Below are 20,788 nucleotides of genomic sequence, written 5' to 3'. Positions count from 1 at the left end.
GACTTGCAGGCGCAAACTTGATTTGTTTGTCTGTTTGCTTACTTGGGAAATGGAGTAAAAATTGCTTGGTATCTTTAACACACACACACACACACACACACACACACACACACACACACACACACACACACACACACACACACACACACACACACACACACACACACACACTGACTAGAATAGCAATTAAATTTATTCAGAACGCAATAAATGTTTCATCGGATTGTCTAACTTCTTCAGGCGTGGGAACATAGAAAGCAAATAAACACTATAAGAAACATTGTATCACTATAAAAACGACTATTATAAAATTCAGTTGGCTTTGAACTGTAGCTACAGTCCATGTTGAAGTTCTATTGTTAGGCAGCTGTGTGCGCCTGATTTCACGAGTGTGCCAATATCGAATAGCAGAACTGAAAGAGTCCGGTAGATTATAGCTCAGGTTATTATTTATGTGATGAGGGTCCATAACAATTTCCTTAGACTCGATTATGCAGCGCTCCACTTTGTCACGGCATATATGAAGGTTTGAAGTTGTCCAGTTTATCTCATGTTGACGGCCTTCATCATTTGTGTTTACTGAAAATAGTACATGGCTTGACAGGGCACTTGCTCTAGTTCTTTTGTAGGCAATGTCCCTCTGGTGTTCTTCCAGACATAGGAGGATGGATTTTTCAGTTTTGCCATAGTATTGCTTCCCGCAGTCGCACATGATTTTGTACACTCCTGGGAACTGTAGATGGTTGTGAGCTTGTTTGTATTTGCTTAAAATCGATCTTAATTTAGGAAGAGTAGAGAAGCAGGTTTTTATGTTGAACTTTCGTAAAATTCTTCTTAGTTTCATGGAGAGTGAGCTGATGTAAGGAGATATAACCTTTGGGGTTGTCTTGTGTTTCTGAGTTGTTTTGATGGTGGCGGTATACATGCTTATTAATAGTTTTCGACGAGTAGCCATTACTTGTGAAGGTTCTTTGTAGATGTTGTAGTTCATTTTTTAGCTCTTCATCATCTGACAGTATAGATCTGGCACGATGTGCTAGAGTTGACATGATATCCACTTTCTGTGCAGGATAGTGATGTGAGGACGCATGCAGGTATCTATCTGTGTGTGTGTAGATTTTCTAAAGATTGAGATTTTAATAGAATCAGATGTCTTAGTAAGTCTTACGTCCAGGAAGGGAAGAGATCCATTCTCTTCAACCTCCATTGTTAATTTGATGTCTTGGTGGAAGTGTTTAAATGATTTAAAAAAGACTAAAGGTTATCGGTGCCATGTTCCCAGATAAGAAATATGTCATCTACAAATTTCAGCCAAATTTTTGGTTTAAGAGTAGCTGAGGAGATTGCCTTTTGTTCGAAATCTTCAAAAAAGATGTTAGCTAATATAGGAGATAGGGGGCTGCCCATTGCCAATCCCTTATTTTGTTTGTAAACTTTTTTCTCATATTGAAAGTAGCCAGAGTGAACGCAATGTGATAGCAAGGAAAACATCTTTTTTTGAAATCTTGTTCTTTAAAATATCGAGAACCTCTTGAGTTGGAACGTTTGTAAAGAGAGCCACCACGTCAAAGTTCACCATGATATCTGAAGGCTGGAGTTTTAAATTTTTGATTTTCAAAAAGAAATCTGTTGAGTTTTTTATATATGAAGAAGAATTTCCTGTAAAACCTTTAAAGACGAAGCCAGAAACTTAGATAAGCTGTAGGTAGGCGAGTCAATACTATCTACAATTGGTCTCACTGGGCAGTTTTCCTTGTGTATCTTTGGGAGACCATATAACCTTGGGATGAGTGGATGTAAAGAGCGAGTGGCAAGGTGTATGTTTCGTGGAAGTTCTGTGGCTTTTTGTAAGAGGTTGTTTGTTTTGTTATATATCTCCCTTGTTGGATCTCTCTCAATTTCCAAGTATGTATCTTTTTCAGGGTAATCTGTTTTATTTAGCACCACAGTTACATTGCCCTTGTCAGCTTGTATGATAACGATATCTTTGTTATTCTTAAGACTTTTTATGGTTAGCCTTTCGCCAAGGGAGATGTTATCAGATGGAGGTCTTGCATTGTTAATTGCAAGTATTGCTTCCATGCGAAGTAAACTGGCATCTGCGGCATGAAGTAGTGATGCAGCTTTCTCCATCTAAGTTAAAAACATTTCCTTGGGAATAGTTTTAGGCGCAAGGACAAAATTGAGACCTTTTTCAAGAATTTGTTCTTCATTATGATTTAGAACATATGGTGATTGGTTTATCACTCAGTTTTTAGTGATAAACCAATTGTGTATATATATATATATATATATATGTTAAAGATACCAAGTTATTTTAAACCTGGTTTTACTCCATTTCCCAAGTAAGCAAACAGGTCTGTTTGCTTACTTGGGAAATGGAGTAAAACCAGGTTTAAAATAGCTTGGTATCTTTAACATTTAATATACCCAAGGTAAAATACTTTCTATATTTATATCTCCTCCTGAGATTTTTATTTAATAAGGTTAAAACACCTTATGGTAACTTGTTCTGGTAAAATACTTATAAGCTCTGTATTACTAAAATCTTGATATTTCTAGCCTGGCTCCCACTGATGAGACCTCAATAAAGGTCGAAACCGGTCTGGGTAGTGGCCCCCTTGCCTTTAATACAAAGCATCATACATCTCCTCCAGGAGATGTGCTTTGCATTATGGGTAAATATTAAGATTAGTGATCAGAGCTTATTCTCCTTTTACCATGAGTTATCTTGGTCTTGCATTACGTGCAGGTGCAAACTTGACTTTTTGTCTGTTTGCTTACTTGGGAAATGGAGTAAAACCAGGTTTAGAAACTATAGGATTTGGCAATACATTGAAAGTACGTCATACTATTAAATGTATGAAGTTTTTATCTTATTGCATGTTAGGTTCCATGGCCAAATAACTTGCCTTCACAGAAACTTAATGCTATATAATGTATGGCTAATCCTGTCTTCATAGCCTGCTATCTATGTCCATCAGTTGTGTAATTTCCATGCTGGTTTCTCTGTTTTTGCAGGGAGGGGGACTGAGTTTCCTTGAAGGAAAACTTGTCACCTCCATATGAAATATGCAAAAGTGACTTCAATTCAGTTCTTGTTCTAAATAAGATTTGAACTGAGATATTTCCATCTGCAGTGCATCATTAATACTGATGCTGACTTGTGCAAAATAAGCACGAGAAACAGCTTGTTTATTTGTGTTTTAGATTTATAGCTGAATAAACTAAGACTATGAGGCTAGTGTATTACGTCTGTAAATGTGTGTCATTTTGGTGCCTGTTTTGCAGGATGAAAAAATCCTGCAATCTCTATATGAGACTGGCTAATGTGTTTATATTTCTATACATTCTTCATTCTAACTGCCAGTTTGAAACTTAAGTATAAGCTGTGTATATTATAATAGACAACAAATTATATTCATTTAAATCCAATACCCAAGCATAAGCAAACAAAGTTTGCACGTGAAGTACCTTCACAACTCATTATATTAGCATATAGAGTGAAGTCAACAGCCTGTATATACTAGTATATAGAGGCTATTGACGTCACATCATTTGCCTTAATATCCCAAAATGCAATAGTGCTACACCATTTTACTACTCGTATATGGAAAACATGACTTCTGCATTGATTTATCCTTAGGTTAAACCAGTGTTTCTCAACGTTTTTTGGATCATGCCACACCTCAACATCTCAAAGATCTTGATGCCCCACCTCAACGTCTCAAAGATTTTGATGCACCCCCCCCCCCCCCCCCAGCATAATAGTCAGCCAAGTTCTGAAAAAGTATAATATAAATATGTACATGTACATTTTCAATTGCCCCACGTTGAGAAACACTGGGTTAAACCTAAGGTTAATCAATGATAAGACCTTAATAAAGATTGAAACTGGTCTGGGTAGTGATCCTTCTCTTAATGCATGGCAACATGTGTATCTAAAAGGAAGTGTGCTTCTTCGCATTTTGGGATATTGAAGCAATTGATGTGAAGTCAACAGCCTCTATATACAACTAGACTAGTCATGCAGTTACTTCATGTGCAAACTTTGTTTGCTTATGCTTTGTAATGGATTAAAACAAGAATATAATTTCTTGTCTAGTAAAATTTACTTTGTAACTAAATGGGAAAAACTGTCTATAAGCTATATATGAGCTGGTTTTTTTTTTTTTTTTTTTTTTTTTTTTTTTTTTTTTTTTTTTTTTGAAAATGGTATAAGTCCATTTTTGGAAAAAAATGAGTTAATGATAGTTTTAGTGAGACATGATGTTCTCTTTTTTTATATTTTTAATAACACAGTCAATGGTATACAGTATCCTCATAGATTAATCAAAATTTATTAACGTTTGCCAATATTTTCTTAGTTGATTCAAATGCAAACGCTTAAATATCTCAATGTATGAATACATGGACTTATACCTTTCAAAAACAATGGCTCATATATTGCTCTATACAAGATATATAAGATCCCATTTGCAACCATACATAACACATGTGATAAATTTATTTATCTTATTTTTATTTATTTATTTATTTATGTTTTTTTTTTGTTTTAATGTACCTCTCACCTATGAAAGGTAAAACTGTATAATGTGCTAAAAATTTCTTTGCCTACATGCTGGGATAACGATTTTTTTTTTTATTTTTATTTTATTTTATATATTGTATGTTTGTATTTTTATTTTTTACATAATCTAGAAATCTTACTCTGAAGACCAAATATGGAACTCAAGGTACTTTAGGTCTTCAATGAGAAGGGTGATGGTCTCACCCTAGGCAAATTGAAACCTGCAACCTCTTGCTTGGTGAACAGATATGCTGATCACTCATTTAACCAGGTTGGCATATTTACTTGTTTACCTGTGATGGTTTGTCATAGGTAAACTAAAGTCTTACTTCAGTAGAGCACTCATATATACCATGAAATATTTCCCTTACAGTTGGAAAGACCTGGAAACCCTACTTGGCCTAAATCCAGCTTCTTTAGTTTTCTCTTCAGCTGTATTTCTTAATATTCAAGTAAAATAATTGGCCAAGTATGCTTACATAAATCTTTCATGGAACATTAAGTAAAAAAACTAATGAAATTAATTCTCCACTGTTTCACATTTCTCCACATTTCACAAGCTTTCTGAATTTTTCATCATAGCTGCTCTCGAACTTTTATACAACCATGTTTTCTGCATTTCAAGTTGTTATAATCTCTTTTCCAGCTGTCTTTCAATGTTCAGATTTCTAAAAGCTTATTTTGCATGGAGAGTGGTTGGTGAGTGGAATGCATTGCCTGAGTGTGTCGTGGGTGTGGACACATTGAATCAGTTTAAGATACAGTTGGATGAGCATTGTATGCAATAGTGAGTACCTCCCATGATGAGTCTCTGACTCCATGGAGGTCGGATGTTGATAATAATTATTATTATTTTTCTACCCTCAAGCATTGATATGTACTCCCAATTGCTCATTTAATTCATTTTTCAGAGTTATTACTCCATATGTGTAGAATATACTTAACTTCAGTTTTTATATCAACTTTATTATCTTTCGTTTCCTTAAAAAAAATTAGATACATTCATAATGATCATTGCAAATAATAGTTTGGAGTCTGAAGTTTTAATTTAGCTTGAACAGATTTGGTGAATTCCATCTCTGGATTTAATAATGTATGACCAGTAATAACTCAGCTCTTACCATGCATGCACCATCGTTTTTGGAGTTCATCTGGCTATAGCTGCTCAAATTTAGTAGTGAAATCACTTTTAATCGATATGCTCTATGTAACTCGTTGTAATTCCATATTGAGATTTCTTGTTCTGGAACCCATTGTAATTCTACTCTCTGTTTGAGTGTGTATCTTAAAATGCTTTTGATAGTGCTAGCTTGAAATAGCAAAATGTCAGGTTGTAAATACTTAATTTAGTTATTAAATTCAGTTATTTTATTCCTTGTCTACATAGTTTATTCCAGAAAGTTTCAACATTGATTCATAGAAAAACATTACAAGGTGTTGGGACTGTGATGGTGGCCAGGAAATCGATCCTTTTCAATTCATGAACAATTGATTTTCTCTGGCATCCTGTAGACTGATGTTCCTCATCATTCCCAGCGCCTTTAAAATTGCTTATACTATATCATTGCTTGATGCAGTCATCAGGTGGATTAGTTAGCCTGATAATTTGCTTAAATTCATATTGTCCATGAATCATTTATTCGCTGTGTTTTTTATTGAATTGTTGACTTTTGAATAGAATGGGATGAGTGCACATGCACAAAATTCTTTGAATAGGTGAACAACAATCTTATGTTAGGTGATTTTGTTGGAAAAATGTTTGCATATAAAATGCCATCATTCTTTTGTTGAAACTGTATATGGTATTTATTATATATATTTTTTTTTTATTTTATTTATTTTTTTGAAACAGGCTAGAAGACTTAGTACTGGAGAACTCTCAGCGGTTAAAATTATCAAGTTGGAACCAGGTAAGAAAAAGTTTTTTAAACTTCTAAGTTTACAGTACACTTAAAAAAAAAACAGTGTCATTTAAAAAAAATTATAATTCTTAAAAACTTACAAGATCTCCACATTATAGCAGTTATGTCAATTATCAAGTTGAGGATAAACTCTCCTAAATGAAATGTTCATACAGATATAAAAGCACGACTCACCAACTTATATATTATAAACTGTATATGGTATTTATTATACTTTTTGTTTTATTTTTTCCAATTCAGACAGGCGTGTTGCACGCACGCACGCGCGTGTGCACACACACACACACACACACACACACTGTGTGTGTGTGTGTGTGTGTGTGTGTGTGTGTGTGTGTGTGTGTGTGTGTGTGTGTGTGTGTGTGTGGAAAGTTCTGATAAATTTTATATATACTGTATATCTTATGTAACAGATTTCTCTCACCAGCTTATATATGGTATTTATTATATATATATTATTACTTTTATTTTACTTTTTCCAATTCAGGCACATGTGCTTGCGTGCACACAAGGGTGTGTGTGTGGGGGGGGGGGAATCTGGAAAGTTCTGATAAACAAGTAGAACAAAAAAACATTTTTTTATACAAAAAAGTTTCATTTTTTTTTCTTATAAAAATGTTTTTTCAGAAAAATATCTTTTCTTTTAGGATATATAAGAAAACATAAAATTAATTATTTTTTGTTCTAGGTGTTTATTAGAACTTTCCAGCCCCCCCCCCCCCCAATATATATGTACACATGTATTTTATCATATCAGGACCGGTCCGAGAGTATCTGATGCCCCTAGGCAAAGAAAATTTAGGTACCCCTATACATTGTCTCTCTATATATATTTTGTCATACTCACACAAGCACATACACCCACACATGTAGGTATTTATAAAAATAATATCATTCCCCACTCATTTTGGGATAGATGCCAGAAGGAGGAAAAATCTCTGCACTTGAGGTTAAGTATACAAAGAGCAGGGGAGTGGAAGAAATAGAGAAAGGTGAAAATAATGTAGGATCATCAGCGAGCACCAGGATGGCTTGACTTATTTCAATTTTTTATTATTAATCAAGATGTTACTAATTTTTTCTAAGGTTGTAATTTTTCCCCAAACTATGTGGCAAAATCTGGCACCCCTAGGCGATTGCCTAGAGTCGCCTAATGATAAAACCAGCACTCTATCATATCTATGCACAATAAGCTGCCAACTTATAGTGTGTCAGTGCTGTAGGTTTGCAACCTCAGTGCTGTATGTGTAGGTAAGTGATCAAGAAAAAAAAAAAAAAAAAAATATATATATATATATATATATATATATATGTGCATATACATATGTTTTTTTATCATATCTATGCACGAGAAGTTGCTGACTTATGGTGCCTCACTTCTGTAGGTTTGCAACCTCAGTGAAAACTAGAAGTCAAGAAGAAAGAAGGAGCCTATTGATCATTTGGAGACTGTGGTCCTTATGGAAAACTGTATTGTGAAGACTTCCAAAGCTTTTGAAAGTTTATTGGTGTTGTACCACCTTAGCCCAGTCCTGAAGATACTTTCAGGCGCAAACTTAGTTTGCTCGCACTTGGATAAAGGATTAAACTAAATTTATTATATTCCAAAGCTTAGAGGTAGAATGTATAAGAGAGAGAGAGAAAAATTTTTGGCATCTGTAGTTGAAGTGTTTGATGGATATCTGTAAAGTGGTGGTGCATATTGTTTAAATTTGTGCTGAGATTACAAACATTGATGAAGAGGAGGATATGATTTTTTTTTCAAAAAAGTTTTTTTTTTTGTTTGGATTTTTTTCCAATTCAGGCACAATTTTTCAGAGTAAGGCATAGGATTATTTGCTAGCTTAATGAGATGTTTTCTGATGTGTTACATTGAATTCAGTCCTGTATGCTATCTAGTGGCCAGCCTGCAAAACCATTTTATTGCTATATCCTCTAATTGGGTAGATTTCAGGCCCTTATAATGTATTCAGCATTTCATTGATGCCGTCACCCCCTATCACATGTTGAAAGAAAAAAAAAGGGAGGTGATCGTACACCCTTGCAAAATGATCATTTAGTAATTCACCATTTTCTTCTGTTTCTGTCAGTTCTCTGCTGTGAGAATCCATTAAAATTATTCTATCACAATCATTCTACTTTAGTAATTCAACTATTCCTTCTGCTGCTCTCATTAGTGTACCATCGGCATCCATTAAAGTTACTGATCACTTTTCTTTTTACGTTCCCTCCACAATGCTTTTTTTTTTTTTTTTCAGCTCCTCTTTAATGATATTACTTATCCATTTAACTGTCAAGAAAGACTACTACTCTGCTTATTGGAGACATGAAGTGGCTTCAAAAAATTCCATGTTTGGTCTTTAGAGCAAGGTTTTTTAGGCTTAGTAAAAAAAAAAAAAGTAAAAATATAAAAAAAATTATAAAATTAATAAAAAAAAATTAATTCCTTAGGCTTCTCCTTCTTTCATGGTACAGTTGTAGTATCAGCATCACCAACTTTCTGATATATATATATCCTAAGGGGCATATAGGATATGATAGTACTAAAAGAAAATATTACATCATAACTAACTTCCTTGACAACTTTTTTCCAAATCAATTTGTTATCTGGTAAAACTCCAATATTATCAGATCTTATATTTTGGTCTTCTAAAGCACTTCTTACTGTATCACTCCACCTAGATCTTGGTCTTCTTCTGGATCTTTTGCCTGAGATTACCATACTGAGATTTGCCCTGCTAACACGTTCCCGAATGCTGACAATGTCAAATTCTTTCCTAATATCCTTGTTTTTTTTTATATGAATCTGTCATTGATGCCATTATTCACTCCTCTCTCTCAGAGCTGTGGTCTTATCTTTGATTTCTAATCCAGCTCTCAGATCCATAAGTTGAAATTTGTTTGAACACAGTCTTTTATGCTGCAAGTTGAGTGTTCTAATTTCTGTCATATTACATGCCATCAATCCACCTATTCATTGGATATCAACAGATGCCATATGGTTACTCAGATACTTAGTTGTTCCATAGCAGTCCTTGCCATGTGGTCCTCTTGTATGCTTTTTTGAAGTCTTTAATTCTCTGAAGATCAGTCACTCCATTCACACATCATCCATCTCATTGATGGTCTATTCCCCTTCCTCTTTTTCCAGAAACTTGACCGTCTATTACTGTTCTGAGAAGTCCTTCCATCCTTTCAATTTGTCCAAAGTATTTCAACTTTCTTCTGTATTTCATTATCCTTAAGGAGCCTTAAGGTTCTACTGATCTTTTCTAGCACCCATCCCTTTGTCTGCTTTTCAGTATATGATATCCTCAACAGCCTTTTGTAATACCATGTCTCAGAAGCAGTTATCATACCATACTAGCTTTGATTAGATATGTCTATTTCATATTTAGTTGTTTTATTTTTCTAAATTTAATTTCTTTTGATAAAATTTGTGTACTAAGGAATTTAATGTTTGCTTTAATTTTTACATAAGAATAGATCTGTGCATAAATCTGAAATGCCTTTTTCCACACACATAATTTCTAAGTGTGGTATCTGTTGAAGAATAGAGATACTGAATTATAGAAAGTTATAGAAAACACCTCAAAAACAGTCATAGCCAAGAACATTTTGAGTTAATTTCTAGAATTTTATTAGCATCAACTTAGATGAGTCACTTAAAATGCAAGCTGAGATTGATTCAGAATAATGAATTATTAGAGCAGAGAAACCACAACAATGCTAAGCTCTTATCCGCCTCTGTTCTTAACAACTGTATTATAATTTTTACAAGCGAGCTGTTCTGTTTACACAAGTTGAATCAAATGTTTTATCAAAGAGTCTTGACTTTAACCACTCAGTGGATACCATACCTAGATTTTATTATTATTATTGAGAACCCATCCATGAGAAGTTGTTTAATCTATAGTTCTCTAGTACCATGGATGGGCAATAAGGAATTTATTCACATTTGACATTAAAAGCTGTGTATTGCATTTCTTGGGGGAACACATAGTGGAAGATTGTTTTAGAGGGTCGCAGCAGAACAGGTAAAAAGAAGAATAAGAGGAGAAATTTGTTTTGTGGGTTTGGAGTTGAACTGTGAGAGGATGTTGGTTAGCTGCTACATGCATTTGGATGGATTTACGAGAGGGTGGGACAGATATTGTTGACGATTCTGATGAACGTGCAGACTGTGGAGGCTGAACACCTGTGCAAAAGTGAGTGGTGTATGTTAGAGAAGGTTCATTAATCAATCTAACTGCTCTTTTCTGTGTAGAATCCAGTATTTTCAGGGAGTCCTTAGGGGCACCACCCCCCAGATATAAGAGTACTATTCACTGGTCATATTCAAGGTGACTCGTATAGGATAAGGAGCTGTTTGGAGTTTAAGTAACCACGAGCTATAGAGCCTAATTTGTTGGATGCAGAGGAGGCAATATTTGTATCAAGATAGATTTTATTATTGTCAAGCATAAGATTGAAAGAACAAGGTTCTTTTTTGTGGGAAATAATGCAGAGCTGTGTTTTGGTAGCATTGAAGTTGATAGTGTTATCCAAACTACATTGAATGTTTTGAAGATCAGATTTAATGTGGTAGAGGTTTGAGTTCTGCAGGTTGTGGTGATTTGCACTTTGCAAGGTTTGTTAAATGAAAAGGAGTGCAATGTGCTGTAATCAGAAAAACTGTACACTGGATTGGCAGTCAGCTGGAGTAGATCGTTTATGTATAGAATGAAGAGAGTGGATGAAAGAACAGTCTTGTGGGACCCTAGCATTAGTTGTATAGATGAAGATAAGGAGCCATTTATCATCACTCGAAGTGAGCGTCCAGCCAGGAAGCTGGCTACCTGATTGCAGAAATCAGGTGGCAGACTGAATGATGGGAATTTTCTTAATAAACCTTTGTGCCAAACTTGGTCAAAAGCCTTGGAGATATCAAGGATAACCACTTGAGATTTGCCAAACATTTTCATGGTGTTTGTCCAGATGAAGTTAGGGGAGTGATGGAATTCATACTGTTGGCCATTTATTACATAAGTCTCCAAGGTAATATAGGAGTTGGCTGTTGTTGGTTAGAAAGAATTGAGGTGAGAGAAATTGGATGGTAGATTGAAGATTTGTCACCCTTCTTAGGAGTAGATTGTATATGGGCTAATTTCCAGACTACAGGATAGATACCAGTGGAATAAGAAAGTGTAAATAGGTGGGAGTCAACTCTGGGGCACCAACCTTTAGAACAATTGGAGGAGGAGTGCTATCAGAGCCAGGAGACTTCTTGGTATCCACTTTGAACAAGATTTTTCTGATCTCTTTCTGATGAAAGGTTAAATGCAGCATTGAGTGTTTGGAATGGTTGGTGGACATTTACCATGATCAGCTATGCAAAAATTGGAGAAGAAATAGGAAACCAGGAGATTGACTTTTTTTCTGTGGATGATGATGCAATAGTGCCATCTGGGTGTAATAGTAGTGGGAGTTGTGTTGGACAGAAGTTACAGTCAATAGTTTTGGCAGGAGCCCAGAAGGTATGACTGCCCATTTGGACAGGATGCAAGTTTCCTGCTTGGAACAAAATCAGTTTTTGATGTGGTGATAATTTTTTGTAGCTATATAGGACTTCGGTGTAGGCAATATAGGAAGATTGAGTTTTGGATGCAAACCAGTTGCAGTATTCCTGTGGGGGGGAAAGGCTTACATAGGGGTCTAGAATTTAGTGTGGAGCAGAAATAAATGTTTCCATGCTAATGAGCATTATTTCGGTGATTCATTCTACACATTGGTTTAGCTCAGATGGCTGAAAACAGTAATCTGACTAAGGAAGTGAAGCATAAAAGTTGTAAAGAAAGTTCCACTTGGCTTTCTGGTAATGCCATCTAATGCATGGCATTACTGTTTTGCTCCATAGGGAAAGAGATGTACACTACATTGTGGTCTGAGCTACCTAGACAGACAATATTCAGAACATACTTAGATGGGTCACTAGTGAGGCAAAGATCCAGGGTGTTTGGGGATGGGCTTGGATTGTTTGGTATTCTGGTTTGCATTTGGATAATTTGTGTGAGAAAGTTTCTGATTGCAAAAGTCTCAGCCTCTACCTTCTTGATCAGTTGGAAGTGGATAGCAGGCTAGTATTATAGACATTAAATTCCCTTAGGAAAATAACTTTGCTGTTTGGATACGTGTTTGACCATGTGGGTCCCATACTTTGTGGTGTTGGAATCAGATTTTTATGCTGGTTATTTACAGAGTTTTGATTTTTTTCACTATTATCCCTTTTTTTTATAATTGATTGTCCATGCTTTATCTCTACATTGATGTTTCTCCTTTAGTTCTTGTAATTACTGCCTTTTTTTTTCACACTGCACATAGTCAGATATGGCCATGCTCATACACATGATGTGGGGCTGGTACCTTTTAACTTGCAGTTGATGGTCAATATGAATGCAGATCTGCTTTTTGGAGTATTGCGGGTCACTTTTATTAAGTGTGGGAAATTCATTCCATCTCTCTGTGTAATTGCAGGAATTTTCTTTTTTTGCCTCAATTGTGTTTTGAACTGATCAGCAATCAGATTGTGAAGCTTCCTGCTATTGTCTGTGGTAGGCATGTTAGGTTCGAGACACTCATCATGAATTGCTTCAAGTTTTGTGTGTGTCAGTTTTCTAGTAGAAGGTTTCTTTAAGCTTGAAACAAGTTATCATCATCAAATTCCTGAATGTACCCTCAAGGGGTGTACAGGATATGATAGTACTACATGAAAAACTTGCATCATTACTAACTTCCTATCTACAATTTTCCTCCAAATCAATCTTTTACCTGTCAACATTATCAGATCTTATATTTCTGTCTTCTAGGGAACTTTTTACTGAATCAATCCACCTATATCTTGGTCTTCCTGTGGGTCTTTTTCCTGCCAACCTGGCAGAGAACACTTGTTTTGCCAATCCTTTCCTCTTGCATTCTGTTTTAAGTAACCATACCACCTGAAATTAGCTCTGTCGACACATTCCTGGATTCTAATGATGTCAAGTTCTTTCCTAATATCCTAATTTTTAATATGATATTGCCATCGATGCCATCTGTTCGTACTCCTAATCTTTCTCAGGACTCTTATCTACAGTCTCTAGTCTTTGGTTAAGTGTTTCATTTCTAACCCAGCCCTCGATCCATAAGTAAAAATTGGTTTGAACACTGTCTTGTATACAGCTAATTTACTGAAATTTTGACTAATTTCCGTCTTATTCCATATAAATTTATTTAGTTGACCTCCTACCATACCAGCTTTGTTGATTCTGTTGTCTATTTCCATGTTTAATTTACCATCTTCATGAAAAATCGTGCCTAACTAGCTGAAATGATTTACTTGTTCTGTAGGTTCTCCATTCACATTGCAGTTTATATTTCATTGCATCTGCCTATTTTCATTGTCTTTGTCTTGTTATTGCTGACCTTCATACCATATCTATTACAACAGCTATTCAATTTAGTCAGTGAATTTGCAGACTTGTAGTGGATTTATAAGTATAACATCATTTGCATAAAGTAAAGAGCTGACATTACCATCTCCAATTTTGATATCAGGTTTAATACCACTTTCCTTCATAATGTGATCCATATAGAATAACAGAGAGGATAATGTACATCCTTGTTGATAAATTTAACATTAAACCATCTTCCTGCACTTCCTTCAGTTCCAACTGCTGAATTACAACTCAAATAAAGATAGGGATCCCAGACGTTCCGTAAAATACAGGTTCATCTTGTTTTTTGGCTAATGCATCCCGTTGTCCCGAGAAAACTCTTCATGACAGCTTTTTGTCCTGTATTTTATAGTTCAAGACTGAATAACAAAATCGATGAGTTACAATTTCTATTCTATTACAAACATCGCTCTCCGTCATTAGAGGGAACTGTAGGCAATTATTTTCTCAAGGCGAGTGATAGCAACACTGCAACAATGATAAGTTCGTTAGAACAGTGCGCATGTGCATTGACACGATATTGGCTTATCTTTAAATAGCACAGAACGGTCTGCTTGGCCCACACCATTTTAGAAGCTTGCTCCGAGAGAAACAAGTCAGTGCTTGCTGAGTATTAATTACTGTACAGCTGCTGTTTAAATGTATGGTTTTTCAATTCTCCTGTGGCCCTGTTGAATATTGAAAATGCTGAAAAGGGTGATTATACAGACACTTTAAAAACTCCGTTTCTGTTTTTAAAAAAATCTACTAAATTGGGCGAGACAGATAAAGTAGAGTGTAGGGTTTGTGGTGGCTTGTTTAGTGTCAAGCATGGCGGAAAGTCCGACATTAACCAACACATTGCTACGAAAAGATATAAATCTGCATCTCGAGCTAGTACAAGTGCAAAAGTCGGTGATTTCTTTACCAAGGAAGAGATGGGGGAAGTGGAAAAGTGTTTTCACAACCAGAGTTTTTGATCAATGGATTGTACATCTAAAATAATAAGTAAGTTATATGATAGAAAATTTACGTGTGGGCAAACAAAAACACAAGCATTAATTGTAAATGTTTTGGCTCCATTTGCAATCAAGCAATTCAAACTGGAAATGGAGAAAGCAAATTATCTAATCTATCCTGATTGATGCTTCAAACCATGGTGCTTCAAAATTAGTGCCATTGATAGTTCGATATTTCGTTCCAGAAAAAGGTGTTAAAACCATGATTTCTAGAATTTACAGACCTTCCTAGTGAAAGTGCAGAACGACTTACGGATTACATATGGGACGTGTTAAAATCTTGGAAGATTAAAGATAACATCATAGCCTTGTCAGCGGACAAGACTAATACTAACTTCAGTAGATGTTCGAGAAAGGGAAGAAACAGTGTATACCATAAATTGAGAAATAGGTTTGGCCGCGGATTGATTGGAGTTGGTTGCTCAGCTCATATTTTAAACAATGCTGTGTAAACTGCAGCTGATACATTGCCTGTAGACATTGGGGCTGTTATAGCTAAAATATTTCAACACTTTTATATATACTCTCTAAGAGTCCAGTCTCTAAAAGAATTTTGTGAATTTGTGGACAATGAGTATAAAACAGTTCTCTGACACTCGAAGAGAAGGTGGCAGTCGTTGCATCCAGCTATCAAAAGGCTGAATGAAATGTATGAAGGACTTAAAGCCTATTTTCTTTCAATAGATAAACGTTTGACAATGTTGAAAGACTTTTTCCGGAACCCAGTTTCGAAGCTGTTTTCTACTTTTCTGGAGTTGCAATGTGAAATGTTCCATACTGCTATCAGGAGCATAGAAAGCTAAACGATATCTTTCGTTGAAGCACAGTCAATTATACAGTCACTGGTTGGAAAAATTGAAATGAGAAGAGATGAATATTTGACAACTACCACCAAAAAGAAGCTACTTCTTGAGTTGCAAATTGATTTCTACAACACGTGTGCCATATATAAAAGAATGGTCACAGTATATGCTGAAATTAGACAGTATATCTTGGGTGAAACTGAGAGCAGCATTATGTTGGGAAAATGTTCTTCAAACAGTCCAAACTATTAATCATACCGCTGCCGTATCAAAAATTGTTGAATCTGATTTGTTTGATGAAGTAATGATAGTGAAAACAACTCTGAAGTCCAAAAAAGATAGTGAAGTGAAGGACATGTTGAAATCCAAACATTTAGATGAAGTCGGGGTGGATTTCTTAAAAAAATGTTGAAGGAGAACTATCAAATATAAAGAAAGTAGTGGAGTTCGTTATGTGTATCCCTGGAACAAATGCGTGTGTCGAAAGACTATTTTCTTGCATGAATACACTGTGGACTGATGAGAAAAACAAATTTTCTGTAAAACAATTGGATTTACTATTTGTTTACTTATACTTAGTAAAGTGTGTGCATAGTAAACCTTACCATGCACACACTTGAAAAGTTAAAATCATTTTGTAATACTGGCATATGTGATGGATGCGCATACTAAACTTTCACCCTCAGTCATAAGTGTCCTGTATTTTTTCCAATGTATCTGGGATCACTATATAAAGACTAAGTATTACTTGATATAATGACCCATTGACACAGACGACACAGATCTTTGTTATATTCCCATGATTTCTCAACTATTTGCTATAAAGTGCAAATGAAATCTGATTCTGACAGCCTCTATTTGGCCTGAATCCAGCTTGTTCTTCACCAGGCTTCTCTTCCACAATCCTTCTCAACTGTTTCTCAAGTATACTTGCTTAAATCTTTTTCTACTCCAATCTCTACTCCAATCATCCGGAATCATTCTTCCTTCTGTCCAGGCCTTCTGAACTATTCAGTGCAGCCACTATAAGACTTCTACATCTCCATACTTGAGCATTTCTGGTCGAATATCATCTACTCCAGCTGCCTTTCCACATTTCAGGCTTTTGATGGCTTTTTCTTCTACTTCAAGTATGAATATGTATTCCTGATTGCATGCCCGGTCAATGTTTTTTTAACCACTGTGCTGTCAATCTTCTTCGGTGCTGTCACTGCTTGTTTCATTTAGCAATTTTTCGAAGTACATCATAATGTAGTACAATCGAAGTACAAACTTTCGAAGTACACCCTCCATACATCAAGGATTTTTTTCCAGTTTTCATGTCAACTTTATCATCTCTAATTACTTTTAGAGCACTCTTTCCTCTATTTCTGAGCTTCTTCAATAACCTCCAGAATATTTTGCCACCTTCTTGATATTTATTTTGTATTCTTACCAAAGTGTTTTCCCATGAGTTTTGTTTATCTAGTTTTACACAGTGTTTAGCTTTCTTACATTTGTCTGTATATTCTCTAAGAGCACAAGCTGACTTATTTGCCAGGAACTTTTGATATGCTTTCTTCTTTTTCTTCACTGCCTCTTTAACTTCCTGTGTCCACCATGGAGTTCTGATTTTTCTATCCTTGCAGACAACCTCACCACATGCCTCTCTGGCTTAATCACTGTTTTCTTCATTGTGTCCAATGAAAAAACATCACCAGTAAGAAAACATCACTATCAACAATAACATAGTCAATGAGACTTCTTATTCCTTGCCTCTTCTCTCCATGTCAATTTGTGCACATTTTTATGTTGGAACATTGTGTTAGTAATAACCAGTCCATGTCCTGAGCAGAAATCCAACAGCTATTTGCCATTATTATTAGCTTTGCTCTTTTCTCTAAATTTTCCCAAAATATTTTTGTGTGTCTGACAATCATTTGTTACGCTGCTATTTAGATCCCCAACGAGGACCAACTTTTCATTGTGTCAGCTGCTTTCTCTAAAGCCTCAAAAAATTCCTCCACTTCTACCTTAGTAGAACCCATAGGCAAAGTAAGTCTCATTGTCCAATTCCCATTTTGAAATTGCCCACATTACTCTACTTGAGACTACCTGCCATTCAAGAAGATTAGACTCATATTTAGTGTTGAATTTTATGGCTACTCCTTCTTTTCCTTGATTGTCATTGCCTGAATATAACATTTTCTGCATAAAACAAAGAGCTGAGATTAAAATCTCCACCTCTGATATTAGGCTTAATGCCATTTTCTTTCATAATATCAACCATACAAATGATATTTAACATAAGAGATAATGTAAACCCTTCTGTCACACCTGATTTAAATTCAAATAATCTTTCTATGACTTTTTCAAATTCTAAATGTTGACTTTACAACTTAGATAGAAACTGTATTGCTCAATATAATGTCTTTATATAAATGAAGCATTTTGAACAGCTTTTCTTCTAGTACCATGCCTGTGCCTTTCCAGAACTACAAAACTCAAATACGCAGCTCCTTGTTATATTGCTGTGATTTCTCAACTATTTGCCTTAAAGTGAAAATCTGATTACTACTATAGTATATCGCTGGCTTGGTTGGCCGAGTGGTTAGGACATCCGCTCTCCAGCCAAGAGGCTGCAGGTTTGAATCCCACCTAGGGTACAGTTGTTTGTGATTATCTTTCACCCTCATATGTTCATTTATACAAGAATATGTGTACACACACACACACACACACACACACACACACACACACACACACACACACACACACACACACACACACACACACACACACACACGTGTGCACTCTCCCAAGATGAACTGGATAATCATTGAAGAAGTAAACCCAATTCTTCTGTAATGAGAGAAGTGTTCACTCTGCAGTGGGTGGGTGAAAATACAGGCTGATCATCATCACTATAGTACATCACTCATTTTAACAAACTAAGAAACACTGCATCAATTCTATTCTAAACAAAATTGATTATAGTAACTCATTCACTATAATCAACAATTCCTTTAATAAATACAAGTACGATATGCTGAGCGTTTACTATATATATGCACAATGTGCAGATATTATATGTATAGATACATGCACAATCTGTAGCCAGAAAATTATGTCTCCAGCAGTTCTCATATATATATATATATATATATATATAAAATATACTCAACTACTAGATGCTAGTCTGGTTGGCTGAATAGATTATATCTCTGTTCTAAGGCTGTGGGTTTAAATCCCACTGTAGTATGGATATTTATGAATAACTGATGTTTTAAAGGATTTCATATTACACCACTACTATATAGCGATGGGTTGCTGTATAGTAGGCATTATGAATTAAATGATGTACAACAATGTAAAAAACCTAAAGAACTTATTATTACTCATATACGAGGTGGTATCAAAAAGTTTCAAGACCAGCTCTGTTTACGAGAAATTACTTTATTTATCTACGTTTACACGCTATCACCTTCAAAATAGTCCCCTTGCATATCAATACAGTGCTCCCAGCATTCTTGCCACCTCTGGAATGTGTCCTGGAAGTCTTCTTTTCGAAGCATATCAAGCACCTTCTGCAATTCACACTGGATCTCCGCAATGGTATCAAAACGGTGACCTTTGAGCTGGATCTTCATCTTTGGGAAGAGGGCGAAGTCTGCAGGAGCCAAATCTGGTGAGTAGGGCGGGTGCAGAAGTGAGATCATGTTGTTTCTGGCGAGAAACTCACGTGTGAGGAGAGCTCGGTGATGGTGCATTGTCATCGTGGAGCATCCAGTTTTTCATGCGCCACAGATCTGGTTGCTTTTGCCGATTGTCCTCCCTCGGACGCCTTAAAACCTGGCAGTAGAACTCGCTATTGATGGTCTGGCTCCTGAGGACGAATTCTCGATGCACAATGCCGCAAATGTCGAAAAAGACAATGAGCATGCACTTGGTCGAGCTGCAGACCAGCCTCGCCTTTTTCGGTGGTGGAGATGATGGGCTCTTCCACTGTGAAGACTGTTGCTTCGTCTCAGGATCATACCCATACACCCAAGTTTCGTCACCGATAATTATCCTCGACATGAAGGATGGGTCATCCACGGCACACTGACGGAATTCTTGGCAGACTTCGACGCGGTGTTCCTTCTGCTCCTGGGTCAGCAGCCTGGGAATGAACTTGGCAGCAACATGGCGCATGTTCAAATCACACATGAGGATTGCCTGGACTGTTCCGTATGACACATCGACAATGGCAGCAATGTTGTGGCGTGTTCTCCGACGATCCTTATGCACAAGTTGCCAAGTGGTTTCGACATTTTGGGGTGTTGAGCTCATTGAAGGTCTTCCTGATCTCTCATCGTCTTCCAGTGATGTTCTTTCACTCTTGAAGCATGCGTGCCACTCAAAACACCTCGAACAACTCATTATAGCATCGCCCTAAACTTGCCGAATCATGTCAAATGTCTCTGTGGCAGATTTGCTCAGTTTCATGCAGAATTTCATGTTTGCTCTTTGTTCATGAAATCATGGATGTGGTAACACAGGTGGTCAGAATAGCATCAGTTGCACAGCTCCCGATGTTCACAGGACGATGTCTTTTGGCACACTGACTTATGAAGGTAGGTGAGGTGCTCCCCGTGACTGTGCTTGCAGCCTTGCGGTGCCATCTGTTGGATCGTTACATACCTAGTCTTGAAACCTTTTGATACCACCTCGTATTTCTTCCTTGCATGGAAAGAAAGACTTACTCTAAAACTTACATGAGTTGAATAGCATGTGTTTACTTACTCATGTCTCAGTCATAATTGGGTAAACAAGAGAACACACTATCAGAGTTCAGAAGAAACTGGTTAGCATTTTTAAATTCAAATATACAGTAACTACTTCCCAAAACTTTGAGATATCCATGCAGTCACAGTGGTTGAGATTTGGATGGTGTTATAGGGTTTCACAAATTAAAAGAATCAGAAAATCAAATTTAAATTATGTCAAAGCAAAATCTTGGTTAGAAAACCAAGAATCTCTGTGTTCAGTGGCATGGTCATCA

The 20,788-nt window shown here is 36.1% G+C and overlaps 1 protein-coding gene across 1 annotated transcript in view; it reads left to right on the top strand.

Moving 5' to 3' along the window:
• The window catches only part of hppy (MAP4K3-like protein hppy), a 452,362-nt gene that overhangs the window by 21,865 nt on the left and 409,709 nt on the right, over positions 1-20,788 (top strand). Inside the window, exon 2 of the mRNA XM_090399556.1 lies at positions 6,423-6,480. Within this exon, the coding sequence (XP_090255682.1) occupies positions 6,423-6,480 (58 nt within the window). The remainder of the gene's footprint in view (positions 1-6,422; positions 6,481-20,788) is intronic.

This window comes from Typopeltis vanoorti, chromosome 10 (assembly GCF_054136105.1).
Source record: "Typopeltis vanoorti isolate ZY-2024b chromosome 10, IOZ_Tvanoo_1.0, whole genome shotgun sequence".
Lineage (NCBI taxonomy): Eukaryota > Metazoa > Arthropoda > Arachnida > Uropygi > Thelyphonidae > Typopeltis > Typopeltis vanoorti.
Note: the sequence above shows the minus strand (reverse complement) of the source record. Positions and strands in the feature narration are given on the sequence as shown.